The sequence below is a fragment of the Lithobates pipiens genome, unplaced genomic scaffold, assembly GCF_037356315.1.
Source record: "Lithobates pipiens isolate NorthernLeopardFrog02 unplaced genomic scaffold, aLitPip1_a1.2 Scaffold_8, whole genome shotgun sequence".
Lineage (NCBI taxonomy): Eukaryota > Metazoa > Chordata > Amphibia > Anura > Ranidae > Lithobates > Lithobates pipiens.
The window spans coordinates 193,382,173-193,397,980 of NW_027507903.1; the positions used below are offsets into that span (position 1 = coordinate 193,382,173).

At 48.3% G+C, this 15,808-nt stretch overlaps 1 protein-coding gene across 1 annotated transcript in view; it reads left to right on the forward strand.

Moving 5' to 3' along the window:
* Positions 1 to 15,808, forward strand: part of MOV10L1 (Mov10 like RNA helicase 1) — a 301,052-nt gene that overhangs the window by 39,638 nt on the left and 245,606 nt on the right. Inside the window, exon 4 of the mRNA XM_077473981.1 lies at positions 12,911 to 13,023. Within this exon, the coding sequence (XP_077330107.1) occupies positions 12,911 to 13,023 (113 nt within the window). The remainder of the gene's footprint in view (positions 1 to 12,910; positions 13,024 to 15,808) is intronic.

Sequence of the window (15,808 nt, forward strand, 5' to 3'; positions counted from 1 at the left end):
CTGGCGACGGGTACTCTGGTGGCCTGGCGACGGGTACGTGGGTACTCTGGTGGCCTGGCGACGGGTACGCTGGTGGCCTGGCGACGGGTACGCGGGTGGCCTGGCGACGGGTACTCAGATGGACTGTGACAAGCCGCAGCCCTGATCACCGATCTGTGCGCGCCCTTGGGGCGTGCACGAGCGCCGTTCATGTGGGCAATACATGTGACAGGCTGTGATTGGACACAGCCGGTCACATGGTAAAGAGCCATTTGTTATTGGATGGATTGGTTTATCGGATGGGCTGTGTCCGAGTGACACACTTCATCCACGATCGCCGCTCTGAGAGCCCCCGGGGGCCCGCAGGAGCGGCGAGATACCGAGGACGTCATATGACGCCCGCCCAGGATGGGAGATCCCATCTGTGGACGTCATATGACTATAGCCCAGTATTGAAGTGGTTAAAAAAAAAAAATCTTTAAAGACAGGGAAGATCAGCATCTGGACCCAAAGAAGGTGGAGGCTGATAGACTGAGGCATTACAATTACATTTTAAAGTAAATGTTTACCAGTATTGTGCATTTGTTTTAAAATGACCATATCCATGAAAAAATTAAAGCTTTAGCTTTTAGTACTACTTTAATGTAAAAGATTTTATATCTCCCTTCCACCTTTCATATCATATTTTGTCCGACGGATTTTGTCCGGAACTGGTGTTTGCATACACACGATCAGACAAAGTTGTCGGAAAATCCGATCGTTCAGAACGTGATGATGATATTTCGTTACGACGGGACTACGTTCAAGCTAGTAGCCAATAGCTTTGGTCTAGGAATTTGATCTGAGCATGCGTGGCACTTTGTCCGATCTTAATTCTCTACAATCGATCGCACAAAGTCCGATCGGATCATGTTGTCGGAAAATGTTATAGCCCAGCTCTAAAACTTTGTCGGTCGGATATTCTGATGGAGCCCATACATGGTCGGATTATCCGACAACACGGTCCAATCGGACATTTTCCGTCGGAATGTCCGACCGTGTGCACAAGGGCTTAGGCCGGGTTTCACGTCTGTGTTTTTGGTGCTTTTTGCAGAATTTCACTACAAAATCGTAAAATAAAAGTTTACTGGCGGGGTCCTGTCGCAGGTCCAGAATTGTGGGTTAACCTAAGAGTTCCCCGGTTTCTGAAGGTTTCCTTTAAGGTCTCGGAGCCTACCGTGAAGGGTGAAGATTGGGCTTTTTATCTCTGATAAAACCCTGCTGCAAGGTTAAGGTAGGGGAGATTTTCTCAGGAATCTCTCCTTCTATGTATTGTGATGTCATGTCTGTGTCACCACTGGGGGATGTATTCAGCACTCACCATTCTGACGCTGGAAACAGCAGAAGCTTTCTCACCTTCAAGCCGGCTCAGACCCTCTGGTAAGAGAAAGGGGGGTCTGATCTCTTACTGGGCCCCCAGATTGGCGTGTTTTTATTATTTGCATGCCAGACTGGCTGCCTTGTTGTTTTATGAAAAAAATAAAATTTAAGATTTACCCCCCCCCCCCCCCCCGCCATGCTGCAGGACGCTCATGCGGGAAAATCTGTTCCTTTTTGAAAAAGGAAGAAGATGGGGGGGGGGGGGCGTATTCCGCGCAGAGGGCGTGGCTAACGGCGTCAGACGCCGGCCACACATGCAGGAAGTGTTTTGTAATGTGAGAGAAGCTGCTGCCTAGCGGTGGAAGGACAGAGCAGAGAGGTTGGCTGGTCAGGTATGGTGACACAGGCATTTCCCTTTTGACAACATTGTACTGTATAGCTAGGATTAATGGCAGTTATTGTACTGTACTATAGCCTAGCAAGTTTACATTCTTTTGCTGGTAGTACCCCTGCTTTGTGCTGTAAGCTATGAGTGGCAAAGGGACCAGGAACTCCTCTAAGGGTTCTAAGGGGTTAATGGTACACAACAAGCTAAAAACCCTTCCAAAAGAATGTCATCCTCCCCTGAGAGGTATACGGCTAGTCAGATGAGCTGTCAACGGTAGAACACTTCTGTCCCTGTGTATATCATACAAATGGGTTTTTTCTTTTACCATTTAAAAAGATTATGGCTATGAGGTCTCTCCATAGTAGGACTAAACATAGCAGATTCCCATCCAGTCCTCGGCCCTTTTGTTGAGATGCATGAGGCAGGGGATCAGGTAGATCTTCCCAAATATTGGAAGATACTTATCTTTCCTCTTCGGAGGATCCTAACAGGGAGGGAGTAGCCTCACAAGTCAGGTGTTTGTCTACTCCCTTACTTAACCCTTTTTTTGTGCTTGCAGCACAGGCTTTTGAGGTATCTACCTCCTAATGAGGTTCATTTGAGCCTCTCCCACCTGGGGATGTTTTTTCCTATTCATGCATAGCTTATGTTTTCTGAATGGGAACATTTCTATGAAGACATGGGGGGGGCGGGGTTCCAGCTATTAATGCTGCAATCACCTCAGTGAGCAGAGTCTTACATGTCCAGTGGATAATGCACTGATGTTAAAGGATCCAGCAAATTATGGTGGGATTTTCCTTTTAAAGACAGGATGTCTTTTGCAGTTCTTGCTGCAACTAGAGTATCTCAGTCCATTAACCCTTTAATGTCTCCGTGATCTATCTTCAAACAGCATGCAATGTGCGTCCTCTTCACCAAAAATAATATATAGATTGCCTGCTTACCAGAGGGCGATGACTACCAAAAGAACAGTCTCGCCTAACGTTTGGGAAATAGGTCTCCCGCAACCCTTTAGATGTTCTTAGAGCCTCCATATGTAACACTGGACTTTTTTGGTGCTGGCTGCTTATATTATATATCTCACCTTGGTTATAGCGCAGCGTTGGCCGGAGGGCTTTTTGAAAATCCTTTAACGTCTGCTCCACTATTTTGGTGGAGCACATTTTGAGTCACGCTAATGCATTGAAAAATGTGGACTCCAAAGGTTTAAGGAATAGGTGGTGAGATACCTGAAATTCTGCCTGATCAGCAGGCCCGGCAATGGGCTGGTGTATTTGACGCACTGTGTCTTACAGATGCTATGAAGGACTCAATAGTTTAAGCCCTATGGCTTATACTTGGACTAGTGCATTCTTGCAGAGATTGATCAGCCAAAGCACTATGTGAAAACCCTTAGCCAGTTTGTGTCCCTTCCTGGGGTACGGCTATTTAGAGTGGATAAGTACATCCAAAAGGGTAAAGCTCTCGTTACCAGTAAAAGGAGGTTAAACATGTCTCCTTTATTTGTGCGGCCTCTCCTATGCCTGGGGCATCTGCCTTTAGGCAGTCTCGACGATCTCATTCGTCAGGTTCAGGAGAAAGTTCCAAATGGCAGCACCAGGATCTTGGGGGGCAGAGAGCCCATAAAGCAGAATGCTAAAGCCTTCCTATGAAGGAGCACCCCCACTCGTTTGGGTGAGGGGAAAGGTCCTGCGATTCTCAAAATCTGGCAGGAACAATGTCAAGAGCAGAGGGATTTCTGCAATTTTTTTTTCTCTAGGTTACGACTAGAGTTCCAAGAGCCCAGATGGCTCAGCCGGCTTTTAATCTGAGGGTTCAGGGTTGGGATCCCTGTTTGGGTGCTGCCTGTGGGGGTCCTTGGGCTGTTGATGCGGCAGTCTTATGCAATAGTTTCCGTCTCCTCAGAGAATGTTCCTAAGGATCCAGAGAAAAAGGAGAAGTCTCTTTCTGGCCTCTGAATCAGCTGTAATCCCAGTCGGTGATATCAGAGATTCCGTTTGTGGAACAGGAGGTTTTGGCTTAAACCTTTTTTAGGGTGCCAGAGTCACAGAGAGGTAAGACCCATTCTAGATTTTGTAGATCTGAATCGGCATAAACATCCGATCCTTTCATAATTCGTTCAGCTGTGTCCATCCTGCAAGGAGGGGAGTTGCACGTCTTCACGTGCCAAAGTTTCCCGCTTAACAGAAATTTCTGTGGTTTGAAATAATATAAAATTAATTTTTTCAGTTGTGGCCCTGCCATTCGGCTTGGCCACAGCACCACAAGTGTTCTGAAAGATTCTGGCACCTCCTTTAGCCAGGTTAAGGGCTCAAGGCATAGCGGTCCTAGCCTGTTAGAAGATTTAATTTACTAATAGATCATTCAGTGTCGGGTCTAAAACCTTAGTCTGATCTCGGGATTAATTCAACTTAAAATTCCTTCATTCGGCTGTGCAGGAGATTTTTAGGGGGCCTCCTTCAAGGCCCTCCCTTACACGCAGTTTTACTCAGACTGCTTCAAGACACCCTCTTGTCGGTCTGGAATAAAGAAGATTCAGGCCTTGTTTGTTTCCAATACGCTTGGCTCCCAACATAGGTCAGAGCCCAAATTGGTGGTTTTTATCCAGCAAAAGGGGAAAATCTTTATTCTGGAAGGTGTTAACTACAGATGCCAGCCTTCTAGGCTGGGGAGCAGCCCTAGAAGAATATTCTGTCCAGGGGAGATGGTCCAGGTTAGAGGACCTTGCCTATCAACTTTTTTTGGAAGTTTCAGGCAGTACATCATGGCCCTAGAATCTTGGCGGCCAGGCTACAGGACTGTCCTGACAGGATTCAGTCTGATAAGGCCAGGGGAGGCACAAGAGGTTCTGCAGCCCAAAAAGAGGTGAATAATGTTCTAGCTTTGGCAGAACACAACATTCCTTGCCTATCGGCAAATAAAATTTCTCTTATATTCACCGACCGACACATTTTCTCTCTGTAACTAAATGGGTTTGTTAGCCTGCCATTAGGAGAACTAGGCAAAATTGTAACGCAATACACAGAACTTTCAGTACCGCCCCTGGGGGCGGGCCCTGTGCCAACAACCCTCCCTGCTGCCCCAGCAGACTGTTTGTTTTTTATTTTGCCTAGTGAAGGAGAATGACCTAGGAACCCTGCGGCCCTTTGGTCCATTTTTTTTGATGCAGGATTGATGCTTTTGCGCAAGATGTAAGATCCTGGGATCTTCTCTCAACTGCCGGCTGGGTGACAGGCTGGTTGCGCTATCCTTGTAGTGCCTACATACCTCAGCTCCAGAGGTGGTTGGTGAGCTTGAATGCTCCGGGGTATACCGGGCCAGCTGCCACCCTGTAACTGCGCAGGAGTGGGTCTGTGATGGAATGTCTCCCAGCTCTTCAGGACTGGTAAGTACGGCTCTCCCTCCTCCGGGGGGGGGGTTGAGCAGCTGGGCATTCCCTGGGAGGTCGATCCGGGGGCCACCTCACCTCCTTCTCTTCTCTCCCACGTCCCTATATTCCCTCCTTGCAGCTGCATGTGCTGTGGGCGGTGTGTGTATGGGGATCGCTGGGTCTATCACCTGTGGGGGGTCTGTGCGGCTAGCGATGGTCCTGGTCCCTGTGTGGGGGGTCCCAAAAGGTGTCTGTGGGGGTATTCTTGCTGGTTCAAGGCAGCGCTGTTTGATTTTATTTCCTGTCACCGCATGGCGCTGTCCGGCCATTTTGACTGAGGGCAGAGCAGGTTCCCCTTGTGAGCCTCAGCGACCATTTTCTGGGAGATTTTCCTATTTGGTTGCATTTTATTTATTTATTTATTTATTTATTTTTTTGAAGCCTGAGCGCTCTTTTCACCGCAGTTCTCTTGTGACAGCATTACATGTGCTCTCACATGCTGTTTCCTGTGTCCACTGTGTATACAGGACGCTGGATGGCCATTTCCTGAACGCTGGTGCAAGCTTGGCAGATCGTTTCCCCGCTATTTTCTACAGCTGCTGCCGACAGTTTCCTCACTCTGCACTTGGGTAACCTCCTGGGGATTACAGGCATGGCTAGTGACCATCACAGAACGCCCCAGGGTGGTGAGTCTGGCACTAGGAACCCCCCCCCCCAGGCGGCGGCAGCAGGAGGGTGGGACCTTCACTGTCCTAAGTCCCCTTGCAGGTGGCAGACAGGTTAGGGTCAGCATGGCTTCAGAAACTGGTGTTTCTTCCCCCGAAATCCAGGCTATTGCAACCGGGTCACCTGCAGATAGTGCTGTGCCCATGGACACCCTGACGGCGGTCCTTAACTCATTTGTTGCTAAAATAGAGGCAGTGCGTGGAAGGAAAGGTGCACGTAAAAGGCCCCTCCCCCCCCCCGTCCTCTGGGGAGAGCTTTGATGCAGACTCAGGCCCTGCTGCGGCTGGTGACCCCTACTCTGACCTATCAGACAGGGCTGACCAGGACCATTCGGACAGCGAGGATGATTCCCCGTCCGGGTCCTGGCGCAACAAATCGCTTGTTGGAGCACTTATTACAGCTGTGCGTGATTCCGTGAAGATCCAGGAGCCAGCAGATCCCTCTGTTGATGTATCGGTCCCTTTTGGGTCCCGCAAGCCAGCACGTTCACCTGAGGTGTTCCCGTATTTGACTTATTTTGACAAGTTCATCTACAGGGAATGGAGTTGGCCACAAAGGACCTTTTCGGTCCCTGAAAACATGGTGGTGCGTTACCCCTTTTGAGGAAAGCCTTCTCAAGAAATGGTCGTCTCCTCCGGTCGTGGACCCCCCAGTATCTAGGTTAAATAAAGTAACCACGATCCCGGTTGAGGGGACTCCTGCATTCAAGGATCCCATGGATAGGAAGGCCGAGGCGGTGGCTCGTTCCTTGTTTACGATTGTGGGGTCAGCTGTGCGACCAGTACTGGCATCCGATCTGGTGTCGCAGACACTGACTGAGTGGGCAAAACTTTTGCACCGCGAATTGGGAGAGCAAAAGGCCTCCCCTGTCTGCGTGGAACTAGCAGACCAACTAGTGCAAGGCCTCAAGTACGTTTGTGATGCGGCCCTGGTTAACTCTTCCCCCTGTTATACAGACCTTCAGTGTCAGCTGTGGTGCTGAGGCGCCTGATTTGGCTAAAATGCTGGTCTGCTGACCAGGCATCCAAGAAAGCCCTGACGGATCTTCCCTTGCTTGGTGACCGGCTCTTTGGAGCTTCGTTGGATGACCTTATTAAAAATGCCACGGGTGGTAAGAGTACACTACTCCCACAGGCCGGGGAGGCTAAGGAGCCACGCTGCAGGCAAGGGCCCTCTTTTTCCACTCACAAGCGGTTTTTTTTGTCCGCCCGGTGCTTCGAGAAAACGTTCCCAGCCCAACAGGACGTCCACAGACGATCAAAAGCGTCCTTGGAACCGCAAGCCTGTGAACAAAAGTGCTATTGCATGAAGGTTTTCCCCCACCCACCTATCGGGTGGGGGGTCGCCTTTGGGAGTTTGCAGCCCAGTGGACCTCCCGGTTATTCGACCAATGGGTCTGCGACCTGATTTTCACAGGCTACAAGATAGTTTCTCTCTTGGCCGCCGAACAGATTCTTCCCCCTCCAGCATACCTGCGTCCCCGGTACGCCGGGAGGCCCTGTTAGGGGCGGTGAGGGACTTGCTGAATCAGGGGGTGATTGTACCCGTTCCAGAATCGGAAGGCTTCCAGGGGTTCTACTCAAACCTGTTTGTGGTTCCCAAGAAGGAAGGGGTACGTCCAATCTTGGACATAAAAGCCCTCAATCACTTTAAGTGCAGAGGTTCAGAATGGAATCAGTTCGCTCAGTAGTTGCTGCACTCCTTCAAGGGGACTCCCTGGCATCCTTGGACATCCAGGATGTGCACCTGCACATACCCATATGCCTTCGGCATCAAATTTCTGCGTTTTGGCAGTCGGAGAAGCCCATTACCAATTTGTGGCTCTTCCCTTTGGCCTGGCATCAGCCCCCCCAGTCTTTACCAAAGTACTGGCTCCATTATTGCCGTTGCTGTGACAACGCGGGATCGCGAGTTACCTAGACGATCTCCTCCTGAGAGCATCTTCTGCCTCAGAATTAGAGGAGGATATGGCGATCACCATGCAGACTCTACGAGAATTTGGGTGGCTGCTGAACCTAAAGTAGTCGGTGATTGCACCGACCCAACGTCTGGAGTACCTAGGTTTACTATTGGACTCCAGGGAAGCGAGGGTCTTTCTCCCCTCAGACAAATTGCAGACTCTCAGATTTGCGGTCAAGCTACTGATGAACCGCAAGTTGTCGTCGCTCAGCTTTTGAATGCGAGTGCTGGGGCTCATGGTAGCCTCCTTCGAGGCGGTACCTTATGCCCAGTTTCACACCAGAGTCCTGCAGAAGGAGATCTTGACAAAATGGGACAAATCTCCGTTGTCTCTAGATCGGCAGATCCAGGTGAGCCAGCCAGTCGGGGACTCCCTGATCTGGTGGTTGAGGTCCCCGGTGATTCAGTCCGGAAAATCGTTCCTTCCTCTGAAATTGACGGTGATCACTACGGACGGCAGTCTGTCCGGCTGGGGTGGAGTGATGGGGATTCGGTCGGCTCAGGGCCTCTGGTCGACAGAAGAATCCAAGTTGCAGATCAATCTGCTCGACTTGAGAGTGATCAGGCTGTCTCCACACATGGTCGACGTGTCTTCTGGGGCGTCCGACCAGGATACAGTCAGGCAATGCCACGGCTGTGGCGTACATAAACCACCAGCTGCTCGGGAGGTCGCTCACATTCTTCGGTGGGCATAGCGACACGTTCCGGCCCTGTCGGCCATTTACATCCTGGGAGTGGAAAATTGGCAGGCGGACTATCTGAGTCAACAGATGCTAGACCCAGGAGAATGGGCATTGCATCCGGAGAAATTCAGGCTGCTGTGCCTGAAGTGGGGCACACCAGATGTGGATCTATTGGCCTCCCGTCTCAATCGGAAGGTGCCACGATTCGTGTCCAGGACAAGAGATCCGTGGGCAGACGCGTCAGACGTGCTGGTGGCTCCGTGGGATCAGTACCAGCTGATCTATGCCTTTCCTCCACAAACTGTTGCCACGTCTGCTTCGTCTGCTTCGGCCCTGGTACGCACACCTGGTGCGTCTGGTGGCAGACTGCCAATGCGAGAGGACCTCCCTATCTTTCACCCTGCTTTACCATCGCTGGCTTTAACGGCATGGCTATTGAGAGCCAGGTGCTGAGGAACCGGGTCTGTCGGACTCTGTGATTCCCACTATGTTGAGGGCGTGGAAATCTTCTTCACGGAAGATACACCATTGTGCCTGGAAGGCCTACATCTGTGTGAGGAGAAAGGATGGCATCCACGCTCCTTTTCTATATCCAGGATCCTGCTGTTTCTTCAGCAAGGAGTTGGCGTTAAGCACCATTAAGGCTGGGTTCACACCGCTGCGGGGGGAGAACCGGATGTGATTCGCACAGCAAATCACATCCGATCTCCGTAGCACTGCGAGTTCAGCCATACAGATAGTATGGCTGAACTCGCAGCGGTCCCGCAGCAAACTCGCACAGGACCCTTTTTTGGGTCCGCAACGGAATCGGATCGCATGGGGGTTCACACCATGCGATCCGATTCCTGTGCGAGTCGGCAGATCGCACTGCGATATGCCGACGGATCTGGGGGTGTCATTAACATAACATTGACACCCCCAGCCGTCCGCATAGGGCAGTGTGAACTGCCGGCGGGAGGTGAGCGATGCGGGAAAACGCCGCGGATTCGCGGCGTTCCCGCATCGCAATAGTGTGAACCTAGCCTAAGGGACAAATTTCAGCGACCCCTGGCATCTCATTCATTAGTGAGTACCTTTGTTCCTTTGTTCAGGGGGTACGACATGCGCCGTAGACAGCTGTCACTGTCTTTTAGTAAATATCTCCTAAACCGTGTAGGAGATATTTCTTGGACCTACAGATAAGCCTTAATCTAGGCTTACCTGTAGGTCAAAGTGGTTTGTAAGGGTATACAACCACTTTAACAGGTTTGACTGTTGAATCCCACTCTATAAAAGATCGTGGGTGATCTCCTTTGGTAGTGTCTACTTTGTCTAATTCCAGGAAGCTGGCTTCCAGAATCACTTACTTTAGTGTCTGGAAGGCATAGGTTTCTTGGTATGGATCCGGGGGTTGGCACACCAGGAAGTATGTCAATAGGCAGGATTCCTCATGTCCTGCATATAGGATCTGAAATGAAGCTGGTCTTGACTTCTATCAGAGCCAGATCCCTGCCTTGTAAGTTTTTTTTTTTTTTTTTTTTCCTATGGCCCCTTGCTTTCCACTTTTGGTGCGTAGCTTATTCAGGGGGTTAACACGTTTTATTCCCCCTATCAAGGCACCGCTAAATCCTTGGGATTTAAGATTGTTCTTATCGGCTTTGCTAAATCAGCCGTTTTGAACCTTAAGAGAAATTCCCTTGATTCTTTTGACAAGAAAGATAATCTTTTCTGGTTGCCATTTCTTCTGCTAGAAGAGTAACGGAACTAGTGGCTCTGTCTTGTAAGAGCCATATTTCATCATGTATAGTGATGAGGTGGATTGATGTCCTCATCCTGAATTCTTACCAAAAGTGGTAACAGGTTTTCATTTAAACCAAGATATCATTCTTCTTTCCTTTCTCCCCAGAGCCTTAATCTGGGGAAGAGAGAGCACTACATTCTCTTGATGTAGTAAGAGCGATCAGAGTTTATTTAAAAGTGACCGCTCAGGTTCGCAAACCCAAGTTTGTTTGGACTGCCAGAGGGTCCAAGATGTGGACAGGCAGCGTCAAGATCCACTATTTCCAAATGGATTTGTCAAAGTAAATGTTCAAGCTGCAGCTTAACCACTTCCCGACCAGCGCACGACGATGTACGTCGACAGAATGGCACGGGCAGGCATATTGGCGTACATGTACGTCCAATATTCGTTGCCGCCGTGCCATCGGGAGCGCGCCGGCGGCGCGCTCCCGCGCTGGTCGGGACCCCCGTGAGTCCGGTCGCGGGACCCGCGGACTCGATCGCCGCGGGCATCCCCGCGATCGTCTCACGGAGCGGCCGAATGGAGGAAATGCTGTATAAACAACATTTTTCCATTCTGCCTAGCAACTAGTGACGCTGATCTCTGCTCCATGTGATTGGAGCAGAGATCAGTGTACACTAAGTGAAAGCCCAACCCCCCCACAGTTAGTAACACACCCCTAGGAACACTTAACCCCTACACTGCCACCCACTGGTTAACCCTTTCACTGCCAGTGTCATTTACACAGGAATCGCTGCATTTATATAGCAGTGATTACTGTATAAATGACAATGGTCCCAAAAATGTGTCAAAAATGTCCGATGTGTCCCCCACAATGTCGCAGTCACAATAAAAATCGCAGATCGCCGCCATTACTAGTAAAAAAAAAAATAATAAAAAATTATTAATAAAAATGCTATAAAACTATCCCTATTTTGTAAACGCTATAACTTTTGCGCAAACCAATAATCGCTTATTGCGATTTTTTTTTTTTTTTTTTTTTTTTTTTTACCAAAAATATGTAGAAGAATACGTATCGGCCTAAACTGAGGGAAAAAAATGTTTTTTTATATATTTTTGGGGGATATTTATTATTACAAAAAGTAAAAAATAATGCGTTTTTTTTTCAAAATTATCGCTCTATTTTTGTTTATAGCGCAAAAAATAAAAACCGCAGGGGTGATCAAATACCACCAAAAGAAAGCTCTATTTGTGGGAAAAAAAGGACGTTAATTTTGTTTGGGAGCCACGTCGCACGACCGCGCAATTGTCAGTTAAAGCGACGCAGTGCCGAATCGCAAAAAGTGGTCTGGTCTTTGACCAGCAAATTGGTCCGGTCTGAAAGTGGTTAAAGAAGAAAATTCTTCCTTCTCCTATTAAGAGCACACTCATCCAGGGTGATTAGTGCCTCTTGGGTGATGCATCATCAGGCCTCCATGGCTCAGATCTGTAAGGTCGCGACTATGTCTTCAGTTCATACGTTTATCCGATTTTTATAAAATCGATATTAAAGGTCATGAGGAGATTGCCTTTGGGCACAGCATATACTGCAGGCTGCAGTATGAGTCCTCTGGCCTCCTGTTTTTTTGTTCTGTCTCCCCCCCCTTTCAGTTGCCATTGCTATGGGACATCCCATATAGTTATTACTACGGCTCTGTGTCCCCTGATGTGAGAAAATAAAATAGGATTTTTAAAATGGCTTGCCTGTAAAATCATTTTCTTTGATGTACATCAGGGGACACAGAGGTCCCCCCCCCCCCTTCCTATACACTTATATTGCTTGGCTACAAAACTGAGGACTCCCAGTAGTGGGAGGGATTATATGGGGGAAGTTCACGCCTTAAGGGGCGTGCCAGTGTCCAGCACCTGGTACACCGATATAACCCATATAGTTATTATTATGGCTCTGTGTCCCCTGATGTACATCAAAGAAAAGGATTTTACAGGTAAGCTGTTTTAAAAATACTATTTTTTTATTTTTATTTTTTTGAAGAAAGACATTTGTTTTTGTATGGACAGCATAAGTGACAGCAGGCGCAGGTAGCTTTTATCCAGCCACCTGCCTATGGCAAGTGAGTCTGTCATACATAATATATTACAGTTCTGTCTGAAAATCAGCAAAACAGTCTTACATTAATTTTTTTTTTTTTTTTAACACTTGGTTATTATCTGATTAATCAAAACAATAATTGCCCAACTAATCGATTATAAAATGAATCGTTTGTTGCAGCCCTACTTTCAGCGGCTCTCTGAGCTGAGTGCCGGTCCAGGCATGTGGGCAAATCTCCACTTCATTGTCATGATTTTGCCCGAGCCTGGACCAGCTCTGTGATGTCAGTGGACTTCGGAAAGAACTGCACTCCTATGATCCACAGGACGAATGCAGCCAAGCAAGCTTTGGCTGTACTCCTCATTTAAGGCAGGGAGTGCACTGTTGGGGGTGTGTGTGTGTGTGTGTGTGTGTGTGTGTGTGTGTGTGTGTGTGTGTGTGTGTGTGTGTGTGTGTGTGTGTGTATATATATATATATATATATATATATATATATATATATATATAATTTTAATGATAGGTGATAGTTCTTACTGTTTTCCCTGACACCCCTGTTGTTATTAGGTTAATACAGTTGATTATGCCGTAAGACAAACATTTCTGCATCCATCTCTCTTTTCCTTTTTTGTTTCTTTAGGATATACCCCTTATAAAGGAGACTGGGTGAGAGCAGAGTATTTCATCAATCCTTCAACATGGATCAGCGAGGCATGCTCTATAAAGCCGCTTAGGTGTAAACGTGTAGACAAGGTCAACAGCATTTTATTTCTTTTCATTCAGAAAAATTATGACCTCCCTATATTTTACCTATGTTTTTTTTTTTTTTATTTGTTAGCATTTGACAATTGGTGTGACAGTAAAATGTAGTAGGTGGGAAAACATATGTTTTCTATCTGTTGTCTTTTATGTATAGTGACCATGACTAATGTACTATGTGTCTCCAGCCGATGGTAAATTATGAAAGGGCTTTAACTCTCCCCTTCTGGATATCATCTAGTGGTAGGAATGTATTAAAGTCCTTTTTTGCAGCTTCACGTCCTCTGGAGAACACTTTGCAGTGAGGTGGACTTTGGTTACTTTATCATGTTTTTGTACATGATTAACTTTTTTACTGCCATTGCTATTGGTTCTTAGTGTGCCTTCGACACCTGTTGCTGTCAGGTTTAATACAGCACTAATGTCTCGTAAAAGAGACTTGTCATAGCAAAATATGGGGGAGGAGTCTCTAACCACCAGGCCGCGGCCCACTACTCTCTGCAGCTGAGCCGCGGGTGCAGTGGGGGGCGGGCAGCATGAAAGCGGCAGGTGGGCGTAAGAGCCGAGTGGATGAGGGGAGCGGGCTGGTGTTCAAAGATGACATCTCTCTCCACCCGTCCCGCATCACCGCTCTTCTGCCCTTACAGCTGGGCCTCTTCAATTTTGGAGGTGTGGCAGGGAGTAGAGATATGACCTAATCTCTCACTGCCCGCCCCGCATCGCTGCTAGGGGTGCTGAAATCGCAGAATCGATGCATCACGATTCGGGTGTCCCCGATGCAGCATCGATGCTGCAACCGATATAATAGCTTGGCGGGTGACGTTCCGACTCACACCTCTGTTTTTTGGTGCTTTTTTGCAGAAACACACTACAGTTCTATTTTTTTTTATTTATTTTTTTTATTAAGTTTTCAGTGGTATACAAATTGCCCACACAGGGGCCAAACATTTCCCACGCAGGGGCAAACCTACAAATGCGGCAACCGGCCACATATAAGGACACAGTTTCATAACATACAGTCTGTTCCTGATGCAGCAACAGGCCGCAGCAGGGCAACTCAAAACAAACATAACCTTAACTAGCTATACCCCAATGTGGGGAGAGGGTATTGCAGGAGGTTTTGTGCTAAGTGTTATACATACAGGATAAAATATCATAGGAACATTTGGGTCAACCTATCGTCCCACTATGACCTTAATGAAGAATTATGGGTTAAACACTACATCAGTTGCCGTAGTGTTGTCATCCAACCAGCAAGTCCACACCTTCTCAAATTTTTGCAGGCAACCCCTGCTCGAGTAGGTGGCCTTATAGAGGGGCAAACTAGCGTTCACCAGGTTTTTCCAGAATTTGATAGAGGGGGGAGACGATTGCGTCCAGGTCATGGTGATGGCCTTTCGTGCATAGTACAATAACAAGGATATAAGTGTTTTCCTAGCTCTGAGGATCGATATTTGCTCCACTAGCCCCAGCAGACAATATTTAGGGTCATAAGGGATACTAATCTTAGTAATCCTGCCTATCACCAGGAGAACCTCCTTCCAGTAACCTTCAATCGCTGGACAAGTCCAGAAAATGTGAATGAAGTCTCCCGGCCGATAGGAGCATCGCCAAAATGCAGAGGAATGCGTCGGCGACATCTGATGCAATCTGTGGGGTGTGTAGTGGGCCCTGTGAACAATTTTGTATTGAACCAATTTGTCCCTGGCTGATACCAAAGGGGAGAATGGAAAATCCAAAACCTCCCTCCAGTCGTCGTCATCCAACTCCGGTATGTCCCCCACCCATTTCCTGCGGAGGGAGGACAGCTCGGGGACGGCAAAAACCAGCAGGGACCCATAAATCTGAGACATGGGTTTCTCCAGGTCTTTTACCTGAAGGATGGATTCAAGCTCAGAGTATTCTAGCACAACCGGTTGACCTAAAAATTGACATTGATATGCATGAGCTATTTGGAGATATCGAAAATGGGCCCACGCTGGCACATTAAATTTAGTGCGTAGTATATGAAAGGGAGTAAGTTCCCCGTTAGTGATGACATGTTCGAGAGTCAGTATTTTACATTTGGCCCAGGCCTGCGGGTCTGGGATGGTATTGAACTGCGGAAGGTTAGGATTCAGCCACAGGGGGGTGTGGGGAGACCAGGAGTTCGGCAGGGGTGCCCTCAGCGCCTCCCCCACCCTCCACGCCCTTATAGTGGTGCGCATAGAAGGGGTGAGGCAGTGTGGAGCTTTTAGCCCCCTGAATATCAACCCCCTCAAGGCCTCCAGGTCCGTTGCAGCATTGGTCAGGTCCGGCCGCAACCACCAGTGGGCGGTTACGAGCTGAGTAGCTAAGAAATATTTGTGGCAATCAGGAAGAGCCAACCCCCCATTACCCACAGGCCTGGTGAGAGTGGTGTATCTGAATCTAGGGGACTTGGGGCCCCAAATGAAGGAAAGGAAAAGTTGCTTCAGGGAGTTAAAGAAGGTTTTAGTCAGCCATTGCAGGGAGTTCCTAAAAATGTACGTAAGTTTGGGGAGGATCTTCATTTTTAGAAGGTTAATGCGACCTATAAGGGAGAGGGGAAGATTGCCCCACGCCTTCAATTTGGACTTGAGCCCTACCAGAACAGGTTCAAGATTGAGCCGGGCAGATAATAATACCCAAGTAGGTAAACCTATCCACCCACTGAAGCGTGGTAGAGGATGGAGAGGTCCTGGCCCCCTCGTCCACCGGGAAGAGTTGAGACTTATGCCAATTCACCTTCAACCTGGTGAAGACAGAGAAGGCATCCATA